Genomic DNA, 27,225 nt, shown 5'->3' on the forward strand with positions numbered 1-27,225 from the left:
AAATAAAAGCAGAATTCCACCTCGTCTGGTTCTCTCTCACACTTTGTGATCATCCTCGCTCGTACACAGGAACAAACAGAGCAGTCCTTGGGGATAAGATGCCTTTTACAACACCTGCAGGCACCTTGTCTTAATTGTACCTCAAGTAAAGCCTGGACTAACAGTCAGTGGCCATAAGAAGGAAAGAAAGAGTGGAAAGAGGAGATGACTAAACGTGATCCTTTCCTGCACACAAGTGTATAAATCACCCTGTACACTCATTTTTGAAATGGATGGCACTGACACTGCTTCGAGAACTGTAATACAAAACAATCAACTGATGATACTGATAAAATACTGTTGCTTACAAGAAATGATCTAGAGGAAAAAAAAAAAAAAACATTTATCTTAAAGGCAAAAAATACACAGGAGAGTTGATGCAAGGTTTAAAAATCTTTTTATATCTCAAAAACAGGTTTTAAATAAGACAAATCATTTAAAATACATTAAAATGAAAGTCCAAGATGGAGTTTTATTGCAGGTACGTGATAAAGTCCGGTATGGCTAAGATGTGTGAACTGAGACGTTAACCAAATGAATCTAAGGAGATTACAAAAACAATGAATACACGGCTGAATTTACTCAGGGCAGTATGATAATGCTGAACTGTGAGATAAATTCCTAATTTTTGTGTGTACCACAGGGCTGTGACGGTAAAGATTTTTTCTTATTGTTGTTAAAAAACAACTTATGACCACAGTTTCGCGGTTAATCCCCAATGTGGCAATGCAGATATCATCTTAGCCTGAGTGTATTATTGTTAAAAGTTGTTATTTTGCACTATGGGTATCAAAAAAGCTGCTCCTCCTCTGGAATAAACAGGTGCAACATTTCCAAAGTGGAGCAGCTGCCATTCACAAAATCCAACACTTTATACACGTCAATATTTTCCCATCATACCAACCCATTCTGACCAGCATGTTCATTGCTTTACTAGAGTCCCTTGCATGCAAAAGGCTATTATCTCTTGAGTGGTTGTTTGGGTTGATGGCCATTTGGTATTGTGTATTATATATTATGGTTTTACTGTGGAGGTGACAAGAGGACGGAGAGGTGTGTTAGCACTCACTGGCAAACACTTTCTCAGTCTCTCAGTCTTGGTGGTCACTTCTGTCGAGTTGTTTTATTTGATGAGACAAGTCATGGTGACTGACACACTGTGGAGCGTCCGGTCATTGGGAGACGGGAGACGGTGACTGGACGGACCGTGATGAGACGGAGCCGGCTTCTCTGGCTCGGGCTGCCAGCTTCTGTCTCAGCTCTCTGATGTCCTTCATCAGCTCTCTCTCGCTGCTGTCCAGCTGGGCCCGCCCTCTGTCCAGGGAAACTGAGAGGATACCAAGACAAAGAACATGGACATGCTTTACTGCTGCAAAACCTAAATGGAGAAAATGATCACTAACAGTTGGAGAACTAATATGCTTGCAGGTCCACACCAGCTGATTTTGCATGTTTAGTGTAATTATTCAGTCACTGGTTTCCATTCATTCCACTATAACATGAAAATGAACTTTCAGAGACTTCAAACTTTCTTCACATCAGTATTCCATCATCGTAATGAAGTCGTCCACATTAGTTTTCCTAGAAGCAGCAGCACTGTTGTGGTTTCAAATTTAGTGGTTCCTCCACTGGAAAATAGTCCCCAGGGAAACAGTTGTTTTTTGTTAATTATCAATGCTGTGGTTTATAAATGCTGAACTTTGTTAGCTGCAGAAGCAGAACACTATAAGGTGGTTGTTTCAATGAAAAATTCAAATTTAAAAATTGAGGGATTTTCATTTTATATTGTGAAATCTTTAGTACCCAAAAATGATTTGTTGCAAAATGAAATGTGGGTAAACTGTAGCAAAGCAGCCAAACATTCAAAATCAGTGGTATGGTCCTTTAATGTGGGGAAAAAAAGAGTTCCAACTTATTTTTTAGCACACAAATTAAATGAAAAAGCTCTACAATCCAACAGATCACAATGTTTCCTGGTTAGATTTGAATTTAAGACAATGTAATGATTTTTAAGGCCTAATATTTATAGAACTGAATTTTCAGTCATTTTAAGACTTAAAGATCTGCATTTGCACAGTGAAAGACGCTCTCTAAACAGAGCAGTTTATTGACTGATGGAGGCAGAGAAGGTACTCACAGTTGGTGGAGGTGCTCTCTGAGGCTGAGGGGCTGTTCAGACACACCATATTGCTCCCTGTGTGTCTGGTGTTTGTGCCAGTGGCAGTGACAGTGTGAGCACCAGCAGTGCTGCTAGTAGTGACGGGCTGCTGGGCCAGTCCTCTGGTGGAACATGGTGCCCTTATCCTCACCTGTCTCTGGCCATCTGAACAAAAGGAAACACTGTTGGTTTCCACACTAGATGCACATCTGGCTAACACAGGGAGCTCGGCTCACCAGCTAGAAATAGAAGTAGCCTTTCTTTCATGTTTCAAAGTTATCAGTTCTAACTGAACATTTCAGTGGAAATATTAGCATTTGTCAAAAGATGTGAATAACTTCACTAGCACTAGGGTCTTCTGATTCTGGTTGGTTTAAACCTGTCAGATACGTCTGATATCCAGTGCTTTGGGTATTGGAATAATAGCAGTAAGTTCACTGACGGAGCCATTTGTGTTAGAGGGGACAGAGCGGGCATCACAACAGGGCATCAACACAAACTTCTTTTTTCAGGGTGTCTGCATGTAAAAGAAAATCTTTCTCACACACTCGCCTCTGCTCAGGTGTCTTGCACTAGACTGAAGACATAAGAATCTGTGAGCAGTAATACCTGTGTCTGCTGCAGACGAGGAGTGGCGCTGCTCCTGCAGCTGGGCTCTGGAGCTCATCACTTCATCCCACTGCAGCACACAGGTACAATCACAATACATTCAGTAGAAAATATGATACATGGCACCCGAAAAAACTCATGAAATAGTGGACACAGTAGAAAAGTTAGAAAAACAGATAAACTACTACACCTTGTTGAGTAGTAAACTGATAGAGGAGCTTACTAAAAAATAAATGCCAAAAATAAAAAGTATAAATACATACATATATGATAAATCATAGTTATATAATAGTTATACCAGTTTAATATAATAGTCATGTAATTATATTTCCTAAAAAACAATTTCTAAAAAAACTGACCCACATTTGGGTCAAGATTTATTACTTTTATTAATATTACACAGAACATATTATATCAACTATTTACCATGGGAACTAATTTGGCCTACACTGCTCTCAATTTAGGTGAAGACAAGTAACTAAACCTATTGAAATTGTTCACAGTAAACTGTTTTGGGTCAGCTGGATTACTGCAATTGCTGTGACTTCATCATTTTCTTTATGCCCAAGAGCTTCACTGTTTTGTGTGTAATAATGTTGTCAAATGTAACCCTCAAGCCAGAAAAGCGTGTAAGCTGAACTGAGGCCAAATGCACTCTTGTTCATTTCTTACCTTCCTGCCCGCCACGTCTCTCAAGGTATCGGCCAGTCTGTCCTCCTGGGCCAGGGTTTGCCTGTGAACTTCAGCCAGTCTCTGTCTCTTCTTCTCCTGCTCGGCGTCGACCTGGTCCAGGCGCTCTGCCACCTCTTGCTGCCAGTCTGACTCCAGGCCCAGCTGGCACGCCTCCGCCAGGGACTCCTCCAGGGCCTGCCCGAGTGTGTTTGTATCCGTGTGTGTGTGCACAGAAACAGAAGAGAAGATAGTGCCAACATATGACTTTATGGCCTTGGTATTTTCTTGTACAGCCAGATGGAAATATTGCCACATCAATACCATGGGCTGGCATATGCCATGATGACTACACTAGCTTGATATTGGTTCTGACTGAATGACAGGGGTGTTTCATCAGTGTTCGGTTCTTCTCCTGCTCTCACCTGTAGGTCTGTCTCTGTGTTGTGCAGCAGCTCTCTGAAGCTGTCCTCCTCTCTTTCTGCCCTCCTCGTCCTCACCTCCACTTCCTCCTGAACCTCCTGACCCACACGCTCCTGCTCCTTCAGCAGTTGCTGAGGGAAACGGATGGGGGGAAAAAAGAGTCACAATCAGCGCCAGACAGCCACGTCATCACATGAGGACAATTCACAGTCTGTTGTACCAGTTAACCTTTTTAAACTCCCAAATGGCATGCAGTTGAAAAATCAAGATAACAGGAGAGGCACATGTAATCTAATCCAGTCCTACTATTTTCTTAATCACATTAACCTTGACTGGGCAAGATGGATAAATTCAAATATGATATTTTTGACCAAATACCTTGATAAAGGTTTTGTGATGATATTATGGGAATGACTCTTGGTGCTTTCGCAAAATATTTACGCAATGAGATTTTTGATAAATAATCACTAGTAATGCATATGTATAACTAAGTAGGCAACTAATAGAACTGCAAGAACAGTCGGGTTAGTTCAGAAAACTGCATCCCTTTACTGTAACACAGCTTATAAAACCAGGAAAAGACAACACTTATACCAGATAACAATTTTACAATATCCAAAAGTCTCATATCACAACATAAAAGTTAGTTTTGTTACCAAGCAAAATAAATCCTTCCATGGAATCCAAAAGCTTTCTAGAAAAATGAGGTCCGTCCTCCAATCAGCTCACTAAAATTCATTGCATATCTAAAGGACAGCTTACTGACTGATGACACTGGCATTCTTTATGGCTGTTAGCATTACAGAGTGATTGTTTCTCACTATCGTCCATGTATCTCACACAGAAAGAAAGATTGAGGGGAGGAAGGGGGGACAGATGGATGTGAGGAGTGTGTCACCTGCTCAAGCAGTTTCCTCTGAGCCTCCAGCTCCATCTGTCTGACTTCCAGATCCTGAACTGCTGTGGCCGTTTCTCGCTCCCGGAGATCCATCTGCAGCAGAGCACGGCCACATGACCGCAAATGATGGTTACAGTGTTCAGTGATATGGTTCATGGTTATATGTACTGCTGCTGTCTTGGCCGTGTCCCAGTTAGATTTAATTGCATTCGGACTCACTGGTTAAATAATTAAATAAAAAATAAATAAATAAATAAAATAAAAAATGTGTGGATAATGTTTTCGATCAAGGTCTAATGCTGCAATAAACAATCCCTCAATGTTACTTAAGTGTCGCAACTCTTAAATTATCTGTGATACTAAAGATTACCAAGTATCAATGCATTTAAGTATCACAAATATAAGGTGGTCCATACTGGAGAAAAGCTTGTGTTGATAGTATCTGTATATGCAAAAAACTGCAGAAAATTAAAATTACAATGACAATACTTAATACCAACCAGCTTTTGACTTAAAAAGCCTCTTAGCCTGAAATGTTAACCACCAAGCTTAGAAATATTCTTTGGTAATCAGTAATAAATAGCAAAGCATGACACAGATATTTAAAGACATACGCCAGCTGCTGCTCATAGATCTTATTTATATAAGCAGATACTTTAAACTAAAATGAGCACAAAGTATTATACAGCAGCAGGGGTACTGCCTTGGGCCTGATATCAAGTTTCTTCTTGAAAATACAACATTTTGTCTACTTCAGAAAACATCTGGAGGAACAAGAGAAACCTGTTCCCAATAAAAGTGCAGTAACTAAGCTACACAATACATCTTATAAATGTCTAGACGGGACACTGTCAGGCTGCTGTGTACCTTTCTTCTAATCTCCTGGTCTAGTCTTTGTATCTGTGACGCTCTCAGGTCCTGCTGATGTTTGAGGAAGCGTCTTCGAGCTGCATCCAACAGCTGCAACTCCTTCACCTTCAGCTCTCGCTTCATGGCGGCCAACCTGGAGAGGACAGAGCAGTGTCATGGGGGGGCAATAATGATCAGCTCTGCTACATCATTCATTTTTCTCTCCCAATTAAGGAGGTGTTAGTTTCTTGTGTGCTTACTTGGTCCTTTGTTGTGTCAGTTTTTCCTCCTCCTGTGCCAGGATTTGTCTGCGCTGATCCTCCGCCTGCTGCAGCAGCCCCTGTTTCCAAAGCATCACTTCAGTTCACTTGGCTTCCATTCAATAAAATTTGAATGAGGAAAAAAAGATTTTAACTCAATTCATAATCCATTAAGAAAAAAAAAACTGTACTATATGATAATCCAAATCCTATGTGCAGCATTAATTACTCAAAATATATTGCTGCTATGTGTACCTGTTGCGCATAATAGGCTTCCTCTTCAGCTTGGCGACGCAAGCAGTCTGCATGAAGTGCTGATACCTCTTGCCTAATGAGTGAAACACACACACACACACACACACACACACACACACACACACACACACACACACACACACACACACACACACACACACACACACACACACACACACACACACACACAGGTACTGCTTTATCTGAAAAGATGCATCTTCTCTGCTCTTCTAAGACCTTCTCTAGTTTCACTAAGGTCACTAATTAAGATTTTCACATTTATCAGGATTGTATCTTTACTCTCACCTCTCCCGGAGATACTCCATCTCCTGCAGTCGTATCCTCTCCCTCTCCTGGCTCTGGTACTCAACTATGAACTCTGGGTAGTGGTTGAATACGGGGTACTGTCCCCTACTGAGTGGTGTGAAGTCTGACAGCATGGTCCTGGGATGGATGTCTGCAGGCGTGCTGCTCATCAGCCGATAGGCCTCCTTTATCATGGCTCCCATGTCCAGGTTGTTTCGATGGTGAAAGAAATACTGAGGAGAAGAGAAGCAGGAGAGGAAGATGTGGAATCAACTAAGACTGATTTAGTTATGACAGTTTACAGGAAGCAAAAGAGGATAAAGAGAACGCGTGAGAGAGAGAGACAGAGGAGCTGTTTACCTCAAAGTCCTGTTTCTGGGAGCAGAGCAGCAGAGGCTCGCGGCAGCAGGTGATGTAGGCCACGCAGGCCATGATCAGGAAGGACGGATGGTTGGAGAACACGTTATCGAAGAGACGGAGCCACTCGTCACGAGTCAGCACCTCTGAGAACAGCGTCTCCAGCAGGGGCCACACATAGAGCTGGTGGAACGGTGAATATATATTTTAACTTAATTTCAGTGACCTGTATAAACGTTAGGAAGTCTGTTTTCCGTGGCCAAAAGTTGCCAGTTTCTTTAAAATGACACTGACACAAAATTTCAAAATATTGCATGACTCGTCCCAAGAACTCACACTTGCACAGGGGGGTTAGTGGGTTGCATAAGCCCAGTTTGGACTGCAGGAATTTTCCCCAGGGACTAGGAACCTTTTGAGGAACTGTCTGTGTTTCTACCACAGGGACCGGGGTCAAAATTTGGGTTCTGGGGACATTTTTTTTTTATCCCAGAAAGAGTCCCTACTTGGGGGAAGGGTCTTTCGAATTGCCAAGGACTTTGGGGAGGTGGTGCATGCAGCGCAACATTTCTGACTGGTCAAATACAAACAGTGTGACTGCTTCAACTTGGGTATCGCTTCATTCATAAAACAAGAAAATACTCGATATCGTATGTAGTATCGATTTGGGACAAGGGGAAGAAATTTCCTTTTGTTTGAAAACAAAAAAAGTGAAATGAGGCGGTGCTATGAGTCACCACAATGGCTGCCGTCAGCCCACTGAAGCAGCAGAGGAGTTTAAACAGTTGCCTTTTTGATGGAAATTTAAGTTTTTATTTTTGTACGTATTGTGATTTACTGTAAGGCAAATTACTACATCTATGTGCAATAAAGATGATCTTATCTGTAGTTGTTTGAAAAAAACAAGGTAAAAAGAGAGATAGTGTAATCAAGCTGAGAGCACGGGCGAGCGAGTGGCGTTTTGTGATTGTTTCACAGCACTTACATTCTAAAATAAATAACCATCAAACACTCAACAGATGATTTACTGCAGGGAGACGTTCTGCTTTTCTCTCTTAGGCAGGAGAAAGCAGAGCTGTTCACAATAGAAAAACACTGTAACAAGTGTCAGTAATCTGTCAACAAGGGGATTCAAATAGGTTAGATATCCTGATGCTTCACCACTGTAAAAAAATGACGTGTAAAACAGTGATCGCTGTTTCATATGTCAGTGGACTAACTTACCTAATCTTTTCTTTAGACTGTGGTGGAAACACAGACAGCAAGGGGCTGAAGGAACCTTTTATTTCCTTGAAAACTTACCCTGGTAATACCTTACCCGGGTAATCTGGGTGGAAAAACTGCTATAGAAGTCCAAGTGGGACCGTCCAGTAGCAGACCAGCCTGTCTAACAGCGGGTGCAGGTGTCTGTTCCTGTGTGCTGTTACCTGCGAGGTGATGCCGCAGTCCACGAGATGCTGCAGCAGCTCCTTGTCATGATGGGCGAGGACGTTCTCTGCCATGCTGAGGATGTTCAGAGGAGGGTTTGGGAAGTACTCGAACCAGTGCTGGCACCAGTTCACTGCATGACACAAACCACGAGTCAGCAAAACAGTTCCACAGCCGTCAACACTGCAACTGCACCCAAGTGTACTTGAATTGACTTTAAAATGAAAGGCTTTGAAAGGTACTGTCAGGCATCTATTTCACAGACTAGGTATAAAAATTTAACGAAATGAAAAGTAAGATATCCAAGTTTTTGAATGCTGAGGAAAATCCCATTTCCCCATGTGAGAAAATGGGATCCTGAGCTACAAACCAACAGGAGTATTTTGAACCTCTGATATCTGCAGTACCGTTCTATAACAAAACCACACTGAACCAGAACTTCTCAGCATGTTAAATAAGCTCACATCACGACTTATTAAAAACATCCAAACAGTGTTGTTTGGATTTTAAATAAAAAATAAATGACTTAAAACATAATGCAGTACCAAATTCTTCAGTTTCATGGCTTTGAAAGTGTCCCTGCACTCACTGACAACCAGGAATATTTGCTATTATCGTGTATCTACGCCGGCAGCAGTACCATACTCCACCCAGGAGGAACTAGTATTTAATGATGTTACATTCAAACTGGAAACTCAAACAGATCAAATATTTCAGAAACCATAATTAGGGGTGTGATTCATAACTCAGTAGCTGTTTATCTGATATCAGAACATTTTTTCTTTGCTGGAATAAGTCAATTTGATTTGAAAAAAAAAAAAAAGATTCTATTAAGCAATTTGAGTCTATACTTTTAGCAAACATTTTATATCTGTTAACATTAAAACATGGAATAAGTTTATTCCGTTATTTATTCCGCAGAATTTAACGTTATTCATTCCAAACAAACAAAACACTTTCTTGGCCAAAAAAGTGTCAGTTCATGGTATTCTATCAGATAGACACCACATAAGGATTTTTTGGTTTGTTTTTAAAAACTGTGTGAATGATGCAGCTCAAAGCATTTCGTATTGATTCAGGCTGAATTCAGAGCAATTCATTCCGTTTCTGTCATTCAGCAGACTGATGCCTGAGCCTGTGGTGTGTTCAGGTGCAGTGAAAAGCCCTGGCTCTCTCAACGCTGCTGTTCCTGAAGAAAATCCACAGCTGCAGTCAACCTGTACCTATGACAGTGGCCACCACCTCGAAGCAGAGCAGCGGATTGTTCTGGAACAGCTTGACGAAGGGGAAGGCCACCAGGGGCAGGTACTCTGTCTCTCCAAAGATGGCCGCCCAGTGGGCTAACGCTGACAAAACCCTACGGAGGAAAGGAGGGAAGGAATGATGCATCTCATGCGCAGTGGAGGAGAGGAGAGCTCGGCAAAGGGAAAGAAAGGAGGTGACGTGAAGGAGGACTGGAGGGGACAGTAGGAGGAGATGAGAGGAGAGGAAAGGAGAGAAGAGAACACAGAGGACAGACTGACAGATTTTGTAAAATTCACATAAAAAAAACAGACTGTTTTACATAAATCTTTTTAAAATGTGCTGAAGAAAATCCATTTGTGAGGCAAGTCCTCACAAATGGATATATAATCATTGATATATAATCATTGAGCACAAGAAAGAATCATTGTGAGGTGCATTTATGAAGTGTGTGTGTATGTGTGTGTGTGTGTGTGTGTATACCTTTGCAGTCCCCTCTGTAGCTTATGACTTTTGATGGGGTATTTCTCATGTAGAGTGAGGTAGGCTGAATGTAGACCTTTATCAGTCAGACTGCTGTAGGCTGCATGATTCTCCGGGAGACACAACAAAGACCGCCACACAAACATCCTGGGACACACACACACACACACACACACACACACACACACACACACACGCACACATCAGCACAAAACAAAATATAAAGGGCATAAAGATGTGACAGCAGGAAAGTTGTATTGAAAAAGCCATGGTTGGCTTTTTTTAAAAATGGAGAAAATGATCTCTTCAACAGTCTTAGACAAATTCTCTGGTTTTTGTTTTGATGTTTCTTAACTACATTTGACCTCATTTAGCGTTAAACTGAATTTCTATCAGTACAGTTACCTGTACTTAGCAGGATACTCTCCAAAGGCTTTGAGGAGAGCCACCAGCCTCTTCTTATTCAGACCAGCAGGCAGCTCGTTCTAGTCAGACACAAAACCACCAACTTAAACACTCACTGAATCTAATCAGAGGAAGGAAACATTACTAACCACGGCCATGGCTCACAATCAGTGTTAGTTTGTATGTTTGCGCTGATCTTACTTCTTTGTCCTCTGCCATAGACCCTGCAGGGGCTCTGAGGACCTTAGTGTGTGTCCGCCTGCCCGAGGTCTTGGCTGGTCTCTGAACGACGTCTGACCTCACCTTGACCTTTAGGTTAGAGAAGTCAGGATCAGCCTCACCGCCTGTAACTACTGCTACCCGGGGAGCAGGAGGCTGGGCGAGAGACAATCAGGGAGGAGACAAACAAACAGACAGAAAAAAAAAAAACAATCACCTCAGTGCTTAATATTAGTGACACCTTCCTGGTATTTAGTTGCAGTCTCTTGCACAATCCACATCTGGATTGTCTCAAAGCTTAAAAATCCCTCACTAGTTCATCTGCTTCTCTTCAGTCATATGTCCTCCTTTGTGAGGGGTATAAATTCAAGAAGGGAAATCAATAAAAGATAGTGGCTTATACTTTGATTCACATCAGAGTAGTTCATGTCAAGAGCGTGGAGTGTGCATTCACACACAGCTGGTTACCTTGTTGTATTCCTGTGTGAGACTCTGGGTACTGTAGACATTGATGCTGCCATTATCCATGATGGCCACAACATGGCGTCCATTAGGGCTGACGGTCACCGCGGTGATGGCATCATCATGTGAGCCCATGTGGAAGAGCAGCTTGCAGGTGTGAATGTTGATGAAACGCATGACACCGTCCTGGCTCAATACACCGAGAGTCTGCCGAGACCAAACAGGTAATAACATACATGTGGCACGCCCTTATCACCAAGAACAGAGCAAGCCAAATGCTGGCTATAGAAACAGCACACAAAACAAAAATGACCATGACTCAGTAAGTCCTAAGTCTGATGATGAACCATATTCATTTAGAGAATATATACAAACTAGGGATGGACAGATCTACTGGCATTGGAATCGGCAGATACTAGCTTTGACAAGCAATACTGGTATCAATCACAGGGATGGGACAATATTGGATTTGATCACAAATCATGATAAAAAACAGTCAAGAAAGGTCGAGGTGACCTTCCAACAACACCCCATTATCAGACCCCAGCAACAATCCCATCATCCTCATTTAATTTGTTTTTTTTCAGTTAAAATGAAAATTGTGATGCAAAAATTATCACTCCCACTAAAATCACAAATATTATTGCAATATTTGTCAAAATAATCACAATATAATTTTTTTCCATATCATGCAGCCTCACAAAGGAACCAGTATTGGCTTTAAAAAACATAACAAAACAAAAATGACAGCGTGCCCCTAAAACAAATAAAAGAAAGACAAGGCAAACATAGCTGTAACTGCCTCTCACAGACATAAACTTCACTCCACAGCAAGAGAGGACAGCAGATGAAGAAAGGCACAGGAAACACAAAAACAGAAAGAAAGCCCCCGGGCAGGCCACCGGCCCTGCCTGTCATACCTGGCTGGCTCCTCCGTCAAAGCTGTCAGGCAGGAACTCCAGCTGTCTGACGCTCCTGACCTGGCTGGGCATCTGAAGCACCCTGACCAGCTGTCTGCTGTCCAGACACCACAGGTGCAGCAGGTTGGAGCGCCCACCCGCTGCAAGGCTCTTACCATCACTGTCAACAAGAGCCATTATGTCAGTGTTTGGTCACACCTTTGCTCCCACGTATTTATTCCACCTTTTACTCTTACTGCACAGAGTTTGGAGGAAAAACAGGGTGAGGAACTAGTTCCAGCCACATGGTGCTAAGTGTTAACTGGAGCTGGTCATTTTTCCCACGCCCTTGTCACTAATCCAGCTGCCAGACATGTTAACAACACTCACCAACATGTTTCCTCTGTTTTCATAGGGACTGAATAGATTAAACCTAACCACAGAGGTGATAATGATAACCACATTAGAACACACTTATCTTTAAAGTTTTTCTTTTTCCCAGAGGGCATGAATTTTACAGTCAAAGAGATCCTGTGGTGTTTTATTGAGTCTTAGTGCCTTTGTTCCCTCTGTTTTTAAGAGATCTGAACTCTAATCCGTCAGCGGGAACCTGTGGAGCTGCACTGTACAGGCATGATGAGAAAGGTTTTTGCTAAGGGCGTTTTTTCCAGTCTAAGTATCTGCTCTACTTGCTTTTGGTACCAGTTACTTCTCTGGATTTTGTTTTCCTCTCCAGATAGAACCCCCTCATGACGGTCACTTGTGGGTGTGTTGTTTTTTTACATGGATAGATGACTATGACACAAGTTTCACAAGTCTTGCTTTTTGTACTTCCTGGTTGTAAGCAGTGACCGGCAGGGCTTTGCTGTTCAATTTCTCTCTGAACAATCAACATATGGAGCGTTTTATAATCACATTTTATCTGCTAAGCTCCCTTGGAACCTCAATGGAAGTGCTTCTAAAAAAAAAGGTAGAGCTGAGGTGAGCAGAGTAGATGTAATGTAATGGGGAAGGGGTCTAAGCTGCTGTAACTGGCAAGTAACAAACAGGTATGCTTGTGTCTCAATGAGGCTGTATGTGCCAGACATCTACTGGCTGAAAAATCCAGTCTGTTATTCTTCTTGTTGGTGTTAGTACAGACCCACCGTGTGACAGCGAAGGCCTTGTAGTAGATTCTGGGCCCAGACTCGGGGACAGGGAGTTGGTATTTGCAGAACAGTGTGTCGCTCTCCCAGGCAAAGATGGAGTCATCACTGAAGCAGCTGAGGATGGTGTTGCTGAGAGGCAGGAAAAACACCTACAAAAAAACAAACAATCAAAAAAAACAATGGTGTTGCCATGATGACAACACTGAAAACAACATCGAAACCAGTGCTTTCCTTAAGTTGAAACTATGGAGAAATGATTATGGCCGTTTTGACTGGGGTCTTTGATCCATGCGCTAAATGTTAGAAAATTATTAGATTTTTGTTCCCAAATCAGCTATTCTCCATTTTTACAGCAGTGACACCTACCTGTATAAAATGATTCATAGCACAAAATGAAAACAAATCATTTTGACTGAATTGTTTAAGGTAGATATAGCAAAAGCTCAGTTGACAACATGACACTCTTAGAAACTGAATTCTACAAAATATGAATGTTGATTTTTTTTTTCCCCCCAAATGTTTTGCAAATTAACTCGTCACTTAGCTAAATGAAGTTAAAATGTGGGTGATGGTTATTATATTGTGGAAGTTAATGAGCTAGTATTATGTCTGCTTCCTTACCCTCTGTATGCCCACACACTGTCTGATGTTGAGCTTCCTCTTCCTCTGGAAGGTGTCCAGGTCCCAGAGCTGGGCCGTGTCAGAGGACGTGGTGATGGCGTAGCGGCCTGAACTGTGGACAGAGATCGACGAAACTGCTCCCTCGTGACCCCGCATCCAACTGACTAGCTGCTTTGTGTCTGTTTAAAAAAGGATAGAATAGAACACAGCAGCTTGGTTTATTCATAGGAAATTTATTTTGCTGTGGCGTGAGAGGAGTCAGAGGTGGTGAGCAGCGGACACATACAGACAACAAATCCTCGTGGCTCTGCACCTGCCAGACCAACCGCTTGGTGTCTGAGAGAAGAAGATCGTGCTCGCTGCTGTTTTTTCTGATTGGTGATGAAGGAAGTGCACATTACATTACATTACATTTGTAGGACTGAAATCAGGTTGAGAGGGTTTCATAAAATGGGAGACAGATTCTTTAAACACAGGCTGTCATTTAGATTGCAAAATATTTGGGCCTGAAAAATGAGACTTTAAAAACTATTAGACTTGGAAAAAAATTTAAATAAAAAATGAAACGCATGTAGCATTGCTCTTTGCCAGGAGGCAACACACAGTTGTAGTGTCAGGCAGACAGACTGACCAACTCTGTCACAAAGACCTATCAGAAATGTTGCACCAATTCCTGGGGATATGGCCACCCAAAATATTGCAATATTATGTTTTATGGATTTTTTTCCCCATTCCTACCAAAGTGCACATTTATGTTTGGTTAGTTGTTTATGTACAACATGTCCACATGTTTTTTAGAAGGATTACTGGTGCTCCCCGACCTGAAAACTGTGTCTAAAAAAAACAGTTTGGATCTGAAGAGTGAGTCTACCTTAGAGGGAAATAAAGCTTTCAATGTGGTGTGTGGTTGAACCGCTCTACCTTTGTCAAAGCATTTGATGGAGTAGTCAGCCAGGGCCACGAGGAACTCTGTGGTCCTGCGGAGGTTAAATGCCAGAGCGGTGCAGGCCTGACCCGTCTTCTGCACCAGCCGGAACCTGAGCAAGGTAACACGAGGATCAAGTCAGTGAGAAGAAACACTGAGGCTGAAGGTGTGGGCAGGCCAGATGCAGGCGAGGCCCTGCCCTGGGTGAAATGCAACCAAGGAGTAGAAGAAAGTATAGCTTGACTAGCTTCTATAAAACAACTTGGAGGCAGCACTGAAAGTGACTGGACCATATTCTTGTGGTAATGTCCAAATTTATATACAGCCAACATGTGGCCAGAGTATATATGACAACAATAATGCAATATGGGACTATCAACAACTCAGACAATGTTCAGTGTTGTGGATTTTTGAGCTTGAGTGAGTGGACAATAACTCACCTGTTTCTACTAATATCAAAAACGTAGATGTTGCCATGGTGATCTCCAGCCAGGAAAGAGTCTCCGGTGGTGTCAAAGGCCACATGGAGGAAACGCACTGTCTTGGCCTGTTGTGCAGTTCGGATTACTGTCACCAAGACACTGAGAGGGACAAACAACACACAATTAAAACGTTTCAAGTAAAATAAATAAATAAATAATAAAATTATATATATATATATATATATATATATATATATATATGTGTGTGTGTCTTCAGATGAAAATCAGTGTGGTTGAGTGAACCACAGCTGTTGTCTAAATTTACCCAGGGGACTTTTTCTGGAACAAGCAAGCTGTTTTCCCACAACAGACCCAAAACACACGCTTTGTGATGAGGACTTACTTTAAAACTGACATTGTCACTTTCCTTGCCCTGATTTGCCCACATATTCTGGGGATATGAACTGACCCTCTGGTCCCCTCACCCTTTGACTGGAAAGCTGAGACTCTTGTGGATTCAATGAGCCACATTTGATTCATGTGTGATGATGTTGGCCCCCATAGCAGCCATTTCATTGTAGTGAGACAATTTTTTAAACTTGACATCACCGTAAAAAATGACCTATAGTGACCTTTAGGATAATCACAGCCTCATGAAACTTTACAACCACAAACTTGAGAATTCAAAAAACAAAAATCACAATAAATTGTAATATCGCATGGCAATACTTGACTGAATCACAACACTTAATAAGTAGTATGTAATAGTATGTAACCGAGAGACAGGCATATCGTCCCAGCCCTACAACAGAATGTCGTATTAGAGAAACAAATTCACTTTCTCCGTCTTTGTGGATACACCTACAGGATAACACTAGGCACTTGTAGACAAACACAGATATGGTAACAACACATTTCCTCAGACTGTGGCTCAGTGTTTTGTGTCCATGCTGCTCCGAGCCTCGTCAGGACTGACAGGCGCAACAAGTGGCTGTTGCCTGCTGGCTATCAGCTACCTTTGTAATTTCCTGTTCCTGAAAATTATAAGTAACACACACATTTTACATAACCCCGGTAATCCCCAGTAGTAGGTTAACTGAGACAGGAGCGGCTTAAAAGATCCTGAAAGCTCTGGTTTAAGACGTACCCCTTGCCTGGCGTTGGTTTTCGATGCCACACTTTCCCCTCTTCTTTGTTCCCAATGTCTGTCACCTGCATTTTAAAGACGACTCGATACAAACCGAGGGTAAAAACAAAAGATTATTTTGGAGATGATTAACAGGTTTAGCTAACGTTTGCTAGCCAGCCAATCTCCCTGTGCAGCCTATAGTGTGGCGGAGTGAACACCGCGAAGTTTGAAACAAACTCTATTTCATGAGCTCGGCAACTCCGGGCGACGTCGACGTGAAACCAAAATCATTTTATGTTCATTAAAAAATAACAAAAGTCCTCGTGAAATTCGACAAACATGCTGCAAACGGCTCGCCTCTGTTAAAATGCCAAGGGAGACTTTTCGTTTGTTTTCATGAGAATTTGAAAGCGGTTAGTTTGTCGCATAAAATTACGTCATACAAGTAAACAGACGTATGCATTGTGGGAGTTGTAGTTAAAATGCCTACGATTCAGCGAGAACTGAGACTAAACGCTGTTCTGATTTCTTCTCACCTTGCTTCTCCAAAGCAAATTAAAACATACATGCGGACACACGGGTATGCAGCTGATATGAACTTTAACAGTGAAGTTACACCGTCTTACAGCCATGTTACAGCATCACGGACCGACACGCCCCTTCCTGCAGCTGGCTGGCTCTGAGTGGCACACAAGAGCCTATGCAAACCAGTCTTGACAGGAAGTAAGCAGCGCTAGACCTATTGCACGAAGACATCAACTACAAACACACCCGGCTTCAAGACATTTCTTTCACAATAAGAGCATGGGTCAGGGCCCCTAAAAGTGATACCATTAAGTTGTCCAAATAAAATGTTAAGGCTGTAGTCCATGTTCCACCATCACCATGTTGTCTGAACAGCAGTGCAATGTTTGTAGTGGGCGAGTGAAGTGCTTTCCCCCTAAGAGAGGCAAGTAATATCTTTTTACCTAAGCAAACAATATTATTTTACGCAGGATCAATTCTCTAAAATCAATCAGCAGTAAGCAGTGAAATCTATAATGATAATACCAGTTAAATAAGTTGCTGATAGGAGGATAGTAATGGTTCAACAACATTAATAAAAATAATAATTTAAAAAACAACATGTAGGTAAGATTACAAAAACCCTGCATTTATTTCGACAAGAAGCCACCGGAAGTGACCTCCGTGTCGTCGGGACTCTTGACAGCTGAGCGGCTAGCTTCTTGTGATTAGCCACGTCATGTAAACTTAGCAGTGGAGCAGTGTTGATATCACAGCGTCGCAGCGGGACATTTCTTCGGGGATAAGTAGTTGTTTTGAGAGTGGGATATTTATTTCACGGCTGGCAGAGGGCTGTGGTGGTCTGGGAAGATGTCAGACATCGGGGACTGGTTCAAAAGCATCCCCTTCATCACCCGGTACTGGTTTGCTGGGTCCATTGCTGTCCCTTTGATTGGGAAACTAGGACTCATTAGTCCCATGTACCTCGTGCTATGGCCGGAGCACTTCTTTAGCAAATTTCAAGTGAGTATTTTTTAACGTATTCGTTTGTGTGAGTTGTAAATTAATGTGTTTAGCTCGTAGTTTAGCAGGTGGCTAGCTAAGCTCACAGGCCTTCACTGTGTACCAGCCAATCAGCGCCAGCCAAGGTTAGGACTTCCGGATGCTGTCAAACACGACAAGACAAACGGCGTGGCTTTATTGAGTTTAGGTGAAAGTTAATAACAAGTTAGTACAAAAGCCACAGCACAACTGTTGACTTAAGTGTAATAGTCGTCACGAGTGCTGGACGTGTGAGAGCTTGGTGGACGGCTCAGGTGTGTGTGCCCTGCTGGGAAGGCCACCAGGCGGTGAGGGTAGTATTTTGGGATCACACACACACACGGAGCTGACAAGCTGGGTTTGCTACTTGAGCTATCGGAGCGTAGCCAGCTTCTCTCTCTCTCTCTCTCTCTAATGCTAAGTGAAGGAGAGCTGGCTCCGTCAGGTTTCCGAGCTGCCAGCCAGTCAGCTGTCGTGACAGCTACAATATGGCTGCGTTCTTATTGCAGAGGAACGCAGCCAGGGCTTGAGTTGACATGATTTAGCACATCATGTTAGAGCTGGATTTACTTACATGTTACACAACCTGGCGCCCGAGTGAGAAACTCATGCTCCCTCTGTGACACGAGCTCACTATGAAGACTGGGAGATATTTCATCATTCCTATCCATCATAACTCAGCTTTATTTGAGTGACACCTCTCAGGCAAACAGGCAGCCCAAAGTGCTTCACATTGCAAGATTAAAAGAACACAGACAAAAAATAAAAACCATAGACTACAATTAAAATTATGCTAGACTAAAATTGCATCAATAAAAACAACAAAATGTAAAAAAAGTATATAAAGTCAGTAAAATAAAATAAACACAAGGATGAAAATAAGTATGAAAACCAGTGACTAAACTGAAAAAGCTGTAGTGTTACTCCAAAATAAAAGCCAGATTGAAAAGATAGGTCTTTAGTTTCCTTTTAAAAATACCAAGTGAGCTTGCCATTCTGATATCCAGCGCCGGTGTGATCCACAGTAATAATGTTCTGTGAAACAAAGACACTCTTAATTTTGTTGGCAACATCCTGTATGTGTCTCAGAGGTGCTCGCAGGCCTAGTTTGGAGAAGTCTGATGCTAAATGAACGGGAGCACACATTGAGTCTAACTTCCAGCAAGCCTGTCTGCAGAGCAGTGTGCAGCCCTGACAGCATCTCCACTGCAGATCTGCCTCGCTGTCATAAACCATCAAAGCAGAGACAATGAATGCAGGAGGAAACACCTTTCCGAACGAACTACAGATGGCAGTTCATGTCACTTTCAGTTCAGTGGGCTCAGGAAGTGTATCTCTTTTTCAGAATGCAAATACTGAAAAGCCACCTCGGCTGGCAGTCACACCCACTGTCTCACTCAGTTAACTTTAAGTTAACTGAGTGATTTAAAACACTTAATTTTCAACTGAATACTTGTGAATGAATGATGAATACTTAATCTTTAGCAGTTTAAATTGTGATTGGCTTCAAGATGAATTATTGAATTGACCCCAAATCTGTCTCTTACTGTAGGGTTAGATTAGGCAGAGTTTGATTTGTTCAAGGACAAATGATGAGGAGCTGTAGACAATATGTATCATGTATTTTGTCATGTTTTCATTTTGAATGGAGGATGTGTTTTTTGGTGTAACAAGGATGAAACCATCTCCCCACCCCTTGAAGCCTGTATGGACTGTGCCTGAGTTATCATTAATCCAAAAGGTCTATTAATGTGAATGGCTTTAATGGAGACTGCACAGTGATGACAACTAGCCAGTGGGGCTGAATTAATCAATTATTCAACTATTATCAATTATTTTTTTTACAGGTATTTTGATTGTGAGAAGACTTACGATTGTAGTAGGAGTGATAACTTTTGTATCATAATTTTAATTTTTACAGAAAAACAGTTTAAAATGACTATAATATGATTTTTGCTGGGCTGTGTACCAAACAAGCATGCTCTCTTACATCTGGAAAATGATTTGTAGGCCAGGGCATCACTGTAGCACCTTACTACTTTATTTACAACAATGTTTTGTCACACGTTTTACCTTTATCAAAAAATTGCAGCTCCTGCAGTTTGGATATTGCGCTTGGGCATATTGTGATTTCAGTAATATTTCGATGAGTCGTTCAGCCCTCGTAGCCTGTGCCACTGTGCCGCTTTGTGAGTGCCATGAGTTATCACATAAAAACCATGGGATATTTGGCTTTATAACATTTGTTGCCAGTTATGTTGATGCTGTCCCCCTAAAAAAATAAGTTGAGGACACACCCTTTTGTTAGCCTAATGATAAATGTTACATAAAACAATAACAATAATTATCACAATATACTTTTCCTCAATAAAAATATGAAACATGTTCAATAAAATATCAGTCACTTTAAAACACAGATCATGTGGCAGTAATAGAGAGAGGCCGGGTTTCACGCCCGGTCATGCATGAGGAGACTCACACTGCACACAGGAACTGCACACTGTGTTGATGTGGTGGCTAAAAGAGATTAGCATAATGCTAATTATGAGCATTGCTCAGATTGCAGTCAAAAGCAAAATGTAGACTTTAAATGTGACTTAATAATTATTGATTTCGACTGAAATAATGCATTTTGTTGCGGTAACATTTTTAGCCATATTTCTCAACCCTACAATAATCAGCTTACTCTCAGCCTATAAATTGTAACTGAATTTAATACGCAGATGCAAATGATTCCTCCAGGCAAACTGCCTCAACTGATCCACATTCCCGCTCACAGAGGTTTGGATGAGCAGCTTGTTTCTATCATTTCTGAAAAGCAGTAGTTGAAGGCTCTTATGGCACCACACAGTACCACTGAAGGCAATTAACTCTGCATTACAACACCCGTTACTGGACAGCAGATGTCCTCCTTGAGACTTTGTGTGAGGCAGCACAGTCCAGTCAGATGAGTCTGTGCAGCCCATCAGCACAGGAGACCCTTAACTTCTGTCTCCGAGTCAAGTAGGATCCCAGCAGCTCTGCTCTGCTTCTGCTCTGTCAGCTTCTTTGATCGTAGACCTGATATCTGCCTTTTTAAATATCAGATATAGGCGGGTCCGTGACTTCTATCTCCATTATGAAAGACTTTATTCAATATTGTTTGACTGTAACCCTCATGCTTTTACTTTTCATTTACAATATTCTTTGTACGTGTTGCTTCTTCAAACACCACACATTTTTATCTAGTAATTTTCAAATTTAAAGATACTGAATATCAGCAGAAAATGCAAAACCCATATTGTTCAAACGTCACTACATACGGTAAAAGTAGAAGACTAATGCTTGACTTCTCCTTGTTTCAGATCTGGAGACCAGTGACGTCCACCCTGTATTTCCCAGTAGGCCCTGGCACAGGTTTTCTGTATCTGGTCAACCTGTATTTCCTCTACCAGTACTCCACCAGGCTAGAGACAGGTGAGTCCAGAGTCGGCTGCAGTGCTCATGGTTTACACGCTGCCAGTCACGTACACTGGAGGCGACTCTCTCTCTTACTAACCTTTGTTATTGCTTCATTTTGTTCTCCAGGGGCGTTTGACGGCAGACCGGCAGACTACATCTTCATGCTCCTCTTCAACTGGATCTGCATTGTTGTATCCTCCCACACTACATCCTCATTTTCACTGCCAATCTACACCGCTGGCTGGCGTCTCAAAATCCCAAAGCCTTTAAACCCTCTGTTTAAGCTGCTGGCATGCTGTTTTATAATCTCCTTAAATCATTTCTTAATCACGCAAGTTTACAACTTTATCTCTATACCTTTTTTCGCTCTCTCTCTTCTCCAAACTCTCTTTTCTCGCCATCTCTCAGTCTGTCTGTCTCGCTCTCTCTGCAGCAGTGTGCCATGTCATGGTGGCAGTGTGCCAGCGGCCCAGTGGCACTCTACTCCTGCAGAGCCGAGCAGCCTAATCTAGGTCACATACAACACCAGCAGTGCAGACCGGGCCGCATCCCTGCACTCAAACTGTTTGGGTCGTCTTGGCTTCGCCTCTTGACTGTGAATTTCTTTGGATTTGCAGCTACATTAGGAAGTGTCTTTTATTCTTTTGAGATAAAATTTGAGAAAATCTGGTGTTCTGTCTACCTACATTGGACCGTATGTTCAGTATTTCCTTTTCCAGTCAAAGTAGAATCCCACACACAGTTCACCAGGCGGTTATTGGCGAGTTGATGAAAACAGCTCTATTTACAGTCACAGCTTAGGGGAGTGGTAGCGCGGAAGGGCGGTTACACACAGCCACACACTGACACTCTTTGATCTGCCAAGGTCAGCTGCTTTGCTCAAGGGAACTTTGATGGTCAGGAGGAGGCAGAGGGGAGTTCACTTCCCCTCTGCCCTCACAGATTTTCACAGCCTGTGTGAGGTTTTGAACGGGCGACCTTCCAGTCACCTGCTTCCTCTGATCTTCAGGCTCCAGCTGTGATCATTTGAGCCAATGATGTTGTTGTCCTTGACTCTGTCGCTGTAGATAACTGGGCTGATGATGGACATGCAGGTGAGAATGAATCCTCCTCATTTTTCTTATTCACACAACAGCTGTAGGCCACCCATGAACATTACCAGCACCATCAGGGATGACGGGAGATTCCCACACAAACAAAGCAAAGGGCAAGTTAGGTAATAGTTTGATATGCAATAAGGAATAATTTTGTCTGCAACTGGCACAGGATCACAAGTGGAAGCAAAACAGAGCCAGATTTGATCCAGACCTCAATAATCTTTATCTGCTAATGCTGTAAAAATGATCTTTAAAACAACAGTGTGTACAGCTCTAGTTTATTGGTGCTGTCTGTCTGGACATGCGTGGTTGCTAATGTGTACAGTTATTGCTGAGTAATATTTTTATTCTTTCCCCAGTTGCTGATGATCCCGTTGATCATGTCAGTACTTTATGTCTGGGCTCAACTCAACAGAGACATGATCGTATCCTTCTGGTTTGGGACACGATTCAAGGTACATTTTACCTCTGACACACATTATCATGAATAGTTCATTTTCATGTGCAAGGGAACATGATTACTAGATATTTGTCTGGTATGGAACATAATTCATGGTGCCTGTCTTTAGCACTACCAAAAAAGGGTTACGTAAAGGAATATTGTGGTGTTTTGGGTGAAATAACACTCACCCAGACTGAGACAAGATGTTGAATATCATTTTCACCTCTTTACGTCCAGTGGTTTGGTTCCTATGGGGTAGCGTTTCATCTTAGCTGAGCATAAAGACTGTTAAGAGTTGAAAATGGTATTCAACATTTTGTCTCAGTCTGACTAAGTTGGAAAAAGTGTATTTTGCCCAAAATGTAGGAGTAATCCTTTAAGTATCTAGTTGTTATTACTATTTATTTTACCAGCAATCTGAGACAAGAAGTCCTATTTTAAAATGTTTCAGGCTTTCACTATCCCACATCACTGTGTTTTTACTTCTTTAACCTGAATATGAAATGTATCATCATCGTGATCATTATATCAGAGTTAGGATTAATTATTAAGACAGTCGTGATAATTCAGTTGGTAATGTGACGGTAATGGTAATGCGGTAATATGATGCTATTTTCTGTTGCTCTTCCCTAGGCGTGTTATCTACCGTGGGTCATCCTGGGCTTCAACTACATCATTGGAGGCTCGTACGTCACTTGTCCCTATTTTGTCTCACCAAGTCTTGATAACAAATTCGCTCACAGTGTAGCGTATGGCACGCAGTGTTGTGTCTCTGTTTTGTTTCCTCTTTCATCCCTTGAATTTTCACTGTTTAATATCCTCTCAGCCACATAAACGGTCAATCTTCTCCTCTGTCTTACTGTCCAGTGTGGTGAATGAACTGATAGGGAACCTGGTGGGTCACCTCTACTTCTTCCTGATGTTCAAATACCCCATCGACCTGGGAGGACGCTCCTTCCTCTCCACACCGGAGTTCCTGTAAGTGTGTGTATGGTGCATGTGTGTGTGTACGCGTGTGAGGGATGTCACGGGAATCCATACTTCGGTAGCAAGTCAATACCAAAATCTTGGAAACAGAAACATTTTTTTTAGTGTTCTCTGTATGAGTCAAGGCCAGCCCTGTATGTTTAATAAATAGCTGAAACACTACAAGTGTCAGTATTGCTTATAGGACTATAAATCAAAATGAGAGTACATAATCATAGTGTTGTATTTGTTGTTACAACAGGACCTTTCATGCAGCTACTCTAATTTGAAATTAGTATTTTGTTGGGCTGCTTGTTTGCTACTTGAAGGTTACAGGCGGGTGTTGCACTTCTAACTCAGCGTTCTTGTGATAATGGGTTCAAAGCTCTGGACAAGCAAAATGAGGAACAACACTTCTAGGTTTTGCCTTTTAATGTAGAAATAGTTGCTTGGTTACTGGCGTGCAAGATTGTGCTCTAGAGAATCCTTTTTGTTTGAAATAGTAGCTTTGAAATGCCCCTCTCCTCTCTTCCAGGTATCGGCTCCTCCCCAACAGGAGGGGAGGGGTGTCTGGCTTTGGAGTTCCTCCCAGCAGGAGACCAGCTCCCCAGGATCAGGCAGGTGGAGGCGGGGGAGGAGGGGGACGCCACAACTGGGGCCAGGGCTTCCGTCTGGGGGACGACTGAGAGGAGACAAGAGGAGAGGGGCTCTCCCTCCTCCTTCCTTGCTCCCAAAACAAACGGGTGTGCAATTGATGTTCCAAGTTAAAATGCTTGCTTCTTCACATTCTCTCGTTTTGGGGGATATGCTCAATTTTCTCGCCCCGACGTGCAGAGGAAGTATTTACGTCACAATGTGATTTACATGTCAGGGGCTGTGCTGCCTGGGGCCACGCACCTGTACCCACAGGGATGTGGTCAAGCGTACGCCCAAAAAAGGAAAATCGCCGTAATACCTAAAGAGTTGTGTGTCAAATAAAGACTGAAATCCTGCTAAACCATGAAACTCGCATCAGTAGGGGAGAATTTGAGGAAGCATGCATTTTAACCCAGAAAGCAGTGCACATCAGGACTCAGACTCTGGCTATAGGCTCTATACACCAAACAGAGCCAGCTTCTACTACTACTACTACTGCGGATGTGTACATGTGAAGCAGATTGGAGAGAACAAGAATAAATGGATTTTATATGACGATCCTCAAGCTCCACCCTCCTCCTTTCCCTCCTTCTTGTCTCATTTCCGTCCCGTCCTCTTTCCTCTCCACACCCTGCCATTGGACTGTCAAGACGGGAGATGCTGCAGCTGCAGCCCAGCAAATTGTTGATTTGGTTAATTCTTGTGTTCTCGTGCTCTCTCTCTCTCTCTCTCTTTCTCCTCCCTCCTCTCTTTCTTTCTGATGCCATATCAGATTACATTGTAATTACGGACTTGTGGGGAGTGCACTTTTGAAACAGCCAAGCCAACCCTCAGCAGAATGTACACATGGCTATTTAGAGAGTGTTGTTTTTAAGTCTGGGTCTGCTTGGGCACACAAGAGCTGTTTGATCCTTCATGGCGTAGACCTGATCTTATTGTAACCGTCGTGAAAAACATCTGATTTTGCCACAGCGAGGTAAAAACTGGATTTCGCTTGTCATTTGTAAATACATTGGTTACTTCTTAAAAGGTTGAGCCAGTCTGGGTGCGCTATTGTCTTAGGATCCGTTTTCTTAAAACACCACCGAGGTGTCTGAAAAAGCAGCGGTTCTCAACCTCGTAATTGCCACAGCACACTTGGACACAAAATAATACCAACATCATCCCGATTATTTCCTGCTTAGAAAAAAAATCCTATGAATCTCAGTGCGATTATACAAGACCATAATAAAACGTGAAGAGCTTCGGGCCAAGGAGTGAAGTGCAGTGTATTTGGAAGGGCAGGAAGTATGATCTCATTAAACTTTAACGAAGCTCATTGATTTTGTCACTGATTTTCTTACTTTTGAATAAAATCTCAAGGCACAGGAGAGCTCGCCTAATCCCACACCAGCATGTCCTGGTTCTCCTGTTGAGAATCACTGTGACAGTGTATGCAACCTTTTTTTTTCCCCCCTGACACACACCTCACTTCCGCTCCCCAGTTTCTTTGCAGTTGATCAGGCTTGTGATATAAACGTGCTCTGGTGATGACGCAGATGGGACTCTGTTTTGGTTGAATTCTTAAACGGCATTATGAAAAAGGTACATCTCCAAACGAGAAGCAGAAGTGTTGTGTGATCTGAGATGATCAGAAACAAGTCAAGGCTGTGTTGTGTGATGATGGGTAGTGATTTGAACTGACGGTGCCATTCATAATGCTGCAGCCAGCTCAGCCGCTGTCAAAAGCTACATTTACACAGGAACAGAATTAATTTTATTAAAAATACCCTCTTTTGTGAATCTGTGTTTATGTTTAATGTGATGAGCAGTACTTTTTTGGACCTCAGGCCTGAAAAGCTTCTGATAAATGAAATTGATTTTCTATGTGGAGTGCAACTCTGTATAAATATGTTAACTGGTGTGAGCTTCTCTCTAGACAAATCCAGGTTGATTCCAGGTGACTTTTCTGTTTTTAGACAGACATGGAAACCAGCTGTTTGCACCTCCAAAGGTTCACACTTTTTGTTTTAACTATTTGTTTTAATTACTATTAACTATTTTGTTCTTGTATAAATGCAGCCTAGGATTAAGGCTAAGGTGGCACACAGCGATTTAATCAGTAAAAAAAAAAAAAAAAAAAAAAAAAGTACCCAGTATCAAGGAAGTATTTGTATGATGGCATATTAGGGCCATTGTAGGGTGGAAGTACACAGCTGGTAGAGGGGTGTTGATATTCCAAGAAGAAAACTCTGAATTTCCAAGATTAAAGTTGTGAAGTTACGAGAAAAAAAACTCATTCTGAGATTAAAGTCACAAGTTCATGAAAAAAATAGTTTTACTTTTGGCTTGATTTTGCAAGGTTGACTCAGCCACATGCTGCAGATGCTATTTAACCTGTGTGAGTTTCTCATAAATTTATGACTTATATCTTTATATTTTTTTTTATCTGAATATTTCCCCCCTGCCTTGGCTCTGATTTTTTTTTAATCTCCCTACAATGGCCCTAATGCGCCATTGTATATGTGAGCTATTTGAGGTGCATTCGCTTTTAAACTGGGCTCAGTGTAAAACATGTCACTTGAAGGATAAGAAGGAAGTGATTTGTGTTTCTTTTTCCCCCCAACAAGGCCTGGATGTAAAGTTGTAAAAAGTTTGTGCTGCCAAGCCACACTGCAGGTGATTTTCTCTGTCTCTTCAGGCTGGTTGAAGGCTCTCTCTGCCCTGGGCCTCTGTGTGTTTCACTTGTTTTGTACAATATAATTTTGTACTGGAGTAAACATGAGCAAACTAGACCAGTCTCCCTGTGCTACTTTCTGTGAGTCCAGGTTTACATTACAGCTGCAACACTTGCTATTTATAAAAACAGCAAGAAGGGCTTTTTTTCAGTTGGTTGTGATTTATTGAGTTACAGCA

At 42.1% G+C, this 27,225-nt stretch overlaps 2 protein-coding genes across 3 annotated transcripts; one reads left to right on the plus strand and one right to left on the minus strand.

Annotated features, from left to right (window-relative positions):
* Positions 1–419: 419 nt before the first annotated feature.
* On the minus strand, positions 420–16,826 carry tbc1d31 (TBC1 domain family, member 31). The gene is made up of 24 exons (XM_030071466.1): positions 16,740–16,826; positions 16,222–16,303; positions 15,093–15,233; positions 14,649–14,764; positions 13,728–13,906; positions 13,104–13,255; positions 11,980–12,139; positions 11,066–11,266; positions 10,580–10,753; positions 10,379–10,458; positions 9,974–10,120; positions 9,472–9,605; positions 8,248–8,381; positions 6,827–7,006; positions 6,467–6,699; positions 6,161–6,233; positions 5,906–5,985; positions 5,664–5,799; positions 4,797–4,889; positions 3,901–4,029; positions 3,479–3,673; positions 2,807–2,876; positions 2,177–2,362; positions 420–1,366 (listed from the first exon to the last, which is right to left on the minus strand). Exons 2-24 carry the CDS (start codon positions 16,290–16,292, stop codon positions 1,212–1,214), a joined length of 3,219 nt encoding a protein of 1,072 aa, XP_029927326.1. The 5' UTR covers positions 16,293–16,303; positions 16,740–16,826; the 3' UTR covers positions 420–1,211.
* A 751-nt stretch (positions 16,827–17,577) lies between these two features.
* On the plus strand, positions 17,578–27,102 carry derl1 (derlin 1). Of its 2 annotated transcripts, none has more exons than XM_030071468.1 (8): positions 17,578–17,730; positions 21,093–21,204; positions 21,316–21,380; positions 22,257–22,283; positions 22,646–22,741; positions 23,362–23,414; positions 23,596–23,706; positions 24,230–27,102. In XM_030071468.1, exons 1-8 carry the CDS (start codon positions 17,578–17,580, stop codon positions 24,378–24,380), a joined length of 768 nt encoding a protein of 255 aa, XP_029927328.1. In that variant the 3' UTR covers positions 24,381–27,102. The 2 variants fall into 2 exon arrangements, with proteins under 2 accessions (XP_029927328.1, XP_029927329.1); XM_030071469.1 differs by lacking the exon at positions 17,578–17,730 and adding an exon at positions 17,884–18,023.
* The last annotated feature ends 123 nt before the right edge of the window (positions 27,103–27,225 follow it).

The sequence above is a fragment of the Myripristis murdjan genome, chromosome 16, assembly GCF_902150065.1.
Source record: "Myripristis murdjan chromosome 16, fMyrMur1.1, whole genome shotgun sequence".
Classification (NCBI taxonomy): domain Eukaryota; kingdom Metazoa; phylum Chordata; class Actinopteri; order Holocentriformes; family Holocentridae; genus Myripristis; species Myripristis murdjan.

Bases quoted from the DNA above. Each gene is read 5' to 3' on its own strand.
- tbc1d31 (XM_030071466.1), bottom strand. From the start codon at position 16,292: ATGCAGGTGACAGACATTGGGAACAAAGAAGAGGGGAAAGTGTGGCAT. The intron at 10,754-11,065 runs GTAACCAGCTGT...TCTCTCGCCCAG, and splicing joins TCACACAGGAATACAACAAG to CCTCCTGCTCCCCGGGTAGC. The intron at 5,986-6,160 runs GTACACATAGCA...CTTTGGAAACAG, and splicing joins AAGCCTATTATGCGCAACAG to GGGCTGCTGCAGCAGGCGGA.
- derl1 (XM_030071468.1), top strand. From the start codon at position 17,578: ATGTCAGACATCGGGGACTGGTTCAAAAGCATCCCCTTCATCACCCGG. The intron at 22,742-23,361 runs GTACATTTTACC...GCTCTTCCCTAG, and splicing joins GGTTTGGGACACGATTCAAG to GCGTGTTATCTACCGTGGGT. The intron at 23,415-23,595 runs GTACGTCACTTG...CTTACTGTCCAG, and splicing joins AACTACATCATTGGAGGCTC to TGTGGTGAATGAACTGATAG.